The sequence below is a fragment of the Staurois parvus genome, unplaced genomic scaffold (assembly GCF_062004578.1).
Source record: "Staurois parvus isolate SC_StPar_1 unplaced genomic scaffold, SC_StPar_1.0 ptg000066l, whole genome shotgun sequence".
In the NCBI taxonomy this organism is placed as follows: Eukaryota; Metazoa; Chordata; class Amphibia; order Anura; family Ranidae; genus Staurois; species Staurois parvus.
In genome coordinates, this window is record NW_028317862.1 from 1,578,817 (window position 1) to 1,584,666 (window position 5,850).

At 43.9% G+C, this 5,850-nt stretch overlaps 1 protein-coding gene across 1 annotated transcript; it reads right to left on the bottom strand.

Moving 5' to 3' along the window:
* Positions 1-2,223: 2,223 nt before the first annotated feature.
* Positions 2,224-3,780, bottom strand: LOC149469593 (general transcription factor II-I repeat domain-containing protein 2A-like). The gene has a single exon (XM_089668956.1). It carries the CDS (start codon positions 3,778-3,780, stop codon positions 2,224-2,226), a length of 1,557 nt encoding a protein of 518 aa, XP_089525082.1.
* Positions 3,781-5,850: the final 2,070 nt, after the last annotated feature.

Here is a 5,850-nt window from a genome sequence, read left to right on the forward strand (position 1 = left end):
TCCATCACTGATGTGCGTTGATGAGGCAGTACTGATGGGCACTGATAGGTGGCACTGATGGGTACTGATAGGCAGCACTAAAGGGCACTGATAGGCAGTACTAATGAGGTGGCACGGATAGGCGGCACTGATAGACAGCACTAATTAGGGGTCACGGATAGGCGGCACTGATATGCAGCACTGATAGGCGGCACTGATAGGTGACACTGATTATGGGTACTGATAGACGGCACTGACTGGCATCACTGCTGGGCACTGACTGGCGTATCTGACTGGCACAACCCCTGGGCACTGACTGGTGGCACTGACTGGCAGCACTGCTGGGCTGCACTGGTGGGTGGCACTGGTGGGCAGCACTGGTGGGTGGGCACAGGTGGGTGGCACTGGTGGGCACAGGTGGGTGGCACTGGTGGGCACAGGTGGGTGGGCACAGGTGGGTGGCACTGCTGGGCACATGTAGGTGGCACTTCTGGGCACAGGTAGGTGGCACTGCAGAGTGGCACAGGTGGGTGCACTGCTGGGCACAGGTGGGGGCACTGCTGGGCACAGGTGGGGGCACTGCTGGGCACGGGTGGGCGGAGCTAGTGGGCGCACTGCTGGGCGGAACTTGCGGGTGTCACTGCTGGGCACCGATCATCAGGGCACTGATCATCAGTGCCCTGATGATCGGTGCCGATCCCCGCTCTGACAACTGCCGGTTCTCGGCAGTACTTTCCTCACGATCTGACAGCGTGAGGAAAGTGCAGCTGAGAACCGGCACTTGCATTTCCCTGTGATCAGCGTGTCATTGGACACCGCTGATCACGTGGTAAAAGGCCGGTATGATCGGCCTTTTACCACATCTCGTGATCAGCTGTGTCCGTAGGACACAGCGATCACGGAGATCGCCGGGTGCGCGCCCCCTGGGGCGCGCAGGAGAGCGCGTTCTGGGGGGACGTCATATGACGTCCACCCAGAACTGGCCGGCCGCAGTGCAGCCGTCATTCGGCTATCTGCGGTCGGCAGGTAGTTAATAGGTGATTTAACAGTACTACTTGGCATATTCAACGCTTTGGACATCATTTTATGTCCTTTTCCATCTTTATAAAGTTCCATTACCTTGTTACGCAGGACTTTTGACCGTTCTTTTCTGATCCCCATGGCTCAGTATCTAGCCTAGTCAGTGCTTCCATGTAAGAGCTAACAAACTCATTAACTTTTTAGATACTGACACTAATTGCAATTTAAAAAGCCACAGATGTGGGACATTAACCTCTAATTGGCATTTTAACCCGTGTGTGTCACCTTGTGTGTCTGTACCAAGGCCAAACATTCCAGGGTATGTAAACTTTTGATCATGGTCATTTGGGTGATTTCTGTTATCATTATGATTTAAAAAGGAGCCAAACAACTATTTGATACGAAATGGCTTCATATAATCATCATCCTTTAATAAAAGAGCATTTTTTGGCATGATCAATCATATTTTCAAAATCAATGCCAAAACTTCACAATTTCTGCCAGGGTATGCAAACTTTTTAGCACAATTGTGTATATATATATATATATATATATATATATATACACACACACACACACACATACATACAGTATAGTTATAAGGCAGTGATGGCGAACCTTTTTGAGCCCGAGTGCCCAAACTGCAACCCAAAACCAACTTATTTCTTTCAAAGTGCCAACACTGCAATGAAACCTGAATATCGAGCTTTTGGTTTAGAAAAAACAACTCGTACAGTAGTGCAAACTAATTAACAGCTTTTGTCTTAAAAGAAAAACACAATAACAGAGCTTTCAATTATACAGTTTTTTTTTATTGAAAAAAACATCAACTCTACATGTGCATGTATTTTTGGTTAAGAATGCATTTTCTTAGCACTGGTAAGGATGCATTTGCTGAGCACTGGTAAGGATGCATTTGCTGAGCACTGGTAAGGATGCATTTGCTGAGCACTCGTAAGGATGCATTTGCTGAGCACTCGTAAGGATGCATTTGCTGAGCACTCGTAAGGATGCATTGCTGAACTTGTATTGGGCCTCACTCTGGGTTCTTTCCCTGCTTCTACAGGTGTTGCATTAGTAAAAGTTAAAGTCAGACTATATTAGGGTGAGCCAGATCAACAAGAAAACTAAACTTGCTTAACACAGAAACAACACCTAAGCTTGTGTCTTGGACTGCATACACTGCATTAGGTAAAAGTTGTCATTTGGCATGCTTTTGCACAATTAATGTGATTTTTGTTGTTGTATGGATGCTGATAATTTGTCAAACCTTGGCTCATACTCCGTTAGTTTGAGAGCAACACATACAGCACTCAGGTCATCTGTTAGTCTGTTTCTGGCATCACATTTGATATAATTCAAAGCTGAAAACAGCTGCTCACAAGCATAATATGACCCAAACAAAGTAAGAAAAGCAATCCCAAGTGCTTTCATTGACTTGAAATTATTTGGCAGAGAATTCCACACTTTAAGTATTTCATTTTCCGAACTACCAACTGTACTGTCCTTTGTCATCCCTTCACACTCTATCTTCTCAAGTGTTGCACGCAGCTCAAAGAATTTATTTTTCCAGATAGAGCTTTTTTGAAATTCCAGTAGCTCCATTTCCAGATTTTCTAAATCTAACCAGAGTAAGCAGGAAAGATCAAGCTCTTCAAATTTGGCTTTATCTGGAGAAGTAAGAAAACACAGGGTTGTCTCCATCTTACGGAACTGTAAAAATCTGTTACTAAAATTCTCCTTTGCAACTGCTACAATGCTAGAAAATTCCTTGCAGATTGCCTGATGGTTTGTAGGATTGTCCGTAAATGTTGTAGAATTTTCCAAATGCATTTTTAGATTTGGAAAATATTTCAGCTGCCCACTTTCAAGGTCTCTTTCAAAAACCTGCAGTTTTCTCTCAAATGTTCTGATATCACAAAACATGCTTTCTGCTGTTTTCCCTAAACCTTGCAGTTTTTTGTTCAGTACATTGAAGTGTACTGTAAAATCAGTAAAAAACATGAGGTTGGTAAGCCAGGTCATATCAGTGAGCTGTGGATATTCCTGCCCCTTTTCATTCATAAACAGCCTAATTTCATCCAAGCAGGCTACAAATCTCTCCAGGACCTGTCCTCTGCTTAGCCACCGGACATTATTGTACATAAGTAAAGTATTATACTGTGCCTGTACCTCATCAAGAAGTGCTTCAAACTGTCGACAATTAAGAGCACGAGCCATGATGTAATTCACCATTTTTGTGACATCTTTGAGGATATCGTCTAATTTTTTGCTGCTTTCTCTGGCACAAAGAGCTTCTTGATGTATAATACAATGAAATTGAATAACTGGATGCTTTGCTTCTTTAACAAAAAACTGTATGAAACCAGATGTTACCCCCACCATGGAAGGTGCCCCGTCACTAGTAACTGAAACCACTTTTTCTGGTCTTATGTCTTGTGTCAAAAAAGCCTCCATCACAGCATTGTAGATATCTATCCCTTGTGTTCTTCCAGGCAAAGACAACAGTTTCACAAGCTCCTCTCTCATGGTGTCACCAACAGCATAACGCAAAATTACTGCTAGCCTTGCATGATTGTTTATATCTGTGCTTTCATCCAAGCACATGGAGTAACAGGCTGCCTTTTGTAAGTCAGTGGTGCGCTGCTGACTAACATCACTTGCCATATGCAGGACTCGATCTTTGACAGTATTTCTGCTAAGTGGCATATCAGAGATGCGTTGCTTAATTTTGTCCTTGTTTGGGAAATCATGAAAAAGGGAATTACTCACAGCCAACATGGCCGTTTTGATAAAATCCCCATCAGACAGGGGCTTACCATGTTTTGCTATGCACAGTGAAATTTCAAAGCTGGCAGTTGCCAGATAATTTGTTTTAGAAAGATAGTTGCAAAAACTACGATACTGGCAGTGATATTTCCTCAATTTCCCATCAAGAAACTCTTTCCTTTCAGCTTCACCAAGTTGGGCAACACTTTTGTGGTTGGTATCAAAGTGACGTCTGACACTTGATGTGCGAGATACAACACTTTCACTACACAGAACACATAACGCTTTCCCATTGCGTTCAATCACTCCAAATGACTGTGTCCAGGTGTCTTGGAATGATCTTCCACTATCTGTTTTCATTTTTACTTTTTTTGATGTACTCATTTCTGGGTGTTCAAGTCTACAAAAACACATTTAAGAAAAAAAAAACGGATGAAACACCCAATAGAAATCTATCCCTACCTATACCAAAAATATTATTGTCACACTTCACAAAAAAATATGTAATTAATACATAATTGTAGAAGAGCAACTCACGTTTTTGTAGATAAGCGTAAATCGTCCAACGTCCTGTGAAACAACAAGGTGCACTTTGCTGCTGACACTGCTCTGCCGGGTCTGGAAGGCGCTGTAGATTCCACAATAACTGTAGAGAAGAATCCAGGAGAGTGGGCTGGAATGAAAAAAATATTTTTTTGCCATTGTTGTCCATAGGGACAAAGGTTCAAAAAACTACCATAATGCCACATTAAGATGTGGTCCTTAGCAACTCACGTTTTTGTAATATAGACAGATATAAGCGTACATTGTCCAACATCCTGCGAAATAACAAGGTGCGCTCTGCTACTGCTGACACTGCTCTGCTGGGTCTGGAAGCCGGAGTAGATTCCACAGTGACTGTAGAGAGGAACCCAGGAGAGTGGGCTGGAATGAAAAAACTTTTTTTGTTATTGTTGTTCATAAGGATACAAGTTCAAGTAACTACCATAATATATACTACCACCTTAAGGTGAAACTGCAGCCCGGGGGGCCAGATGTGGCCCTTTCCTTACTTTTATTAAGCTCTTGGGATACTGTAATATTCACTGATACCAACAATAGGGCATAATTCCCCCCACTCACACCAATATGGGGCACAATTCCTCCCAATTACACCAAAGATGGCGCACTATTCCCCCCAATGATACCAATGATGGGGCACAATTCCTCCAAATTACACCAAAGATGGGGCACAATATTTCCCAATGATGCATACTCTGCCCCTGCACAACAAGGAGCACTGCTATGTGGGCTGCAGGCAAGCTGGGGAACTCCAGGCACAGTACAAGTGTCAGAGAGACCAAGGCTGGAGCAAGATGGCTGCTACTCACAGAGTTGAGGCACAAGTCTTTCAGGCAGATCACACATAGAGCGGGCCAAGTGTAGAGGAGGCAGGCTTGTCGTGGTGATGCACGCGTGGAGGAACAGGCAAGGAGCTCTTCAACGGCACGTCCTCTCAGATCTCCATGCCGTCCAAGACAACTATATTTCCGCCCGTACGTCACTGGCCACGCCCACCTCGGCTACGTCGCCGCTGGCCCTGCCTAGAGAATTGTGGGAGATGTATTTTCGAGGGGGGTGCGGTGCGGCGTTACGGGATCAGTTTATGTCCATATTTAATTATTCTCCTGGCGTGCCCACAGATAAGGCTCGGCGTGCCGGCTGTGGCACGCGTGCCACGGGTTCGCCATCACTGTTATAAGGTATTGTTGTTTAGGACACATTCATACCTCAGCAATGCAGAATTGTTGGCAGAATTGCACAATTCTTGCCGCAATTCCAAATTGTGCTAAAATTGTGTTAAAATATGCAGTGTGTTTTTGGGTGCCACACATTGTTAATGGCACCCCAAATGCTGTTAGCAGACATGCATTTTGTCACACATTTTGTCATTTGACAAATGCGCTATCAACACACCAAAATATGTATTGAAAAAACACACAACACTTCAAAAAGGTTCAGTTTGGCTTTTTGGGACTTTTTCAATGCATATTTTGGTGAAGTTTTTAACAAACATTTTGCTGCTTTTTTCAACACACTTTT

Excerpts from the sequence above, each read along its gene's own strand:
- LOC149469593 (XM_089668956.1), bottom strand. The coding sequence starts at position 3,780 with ATGTTGGCTGTGAGTAATTCCCTTTTTCATGATTTCCCAAACAAGGAC.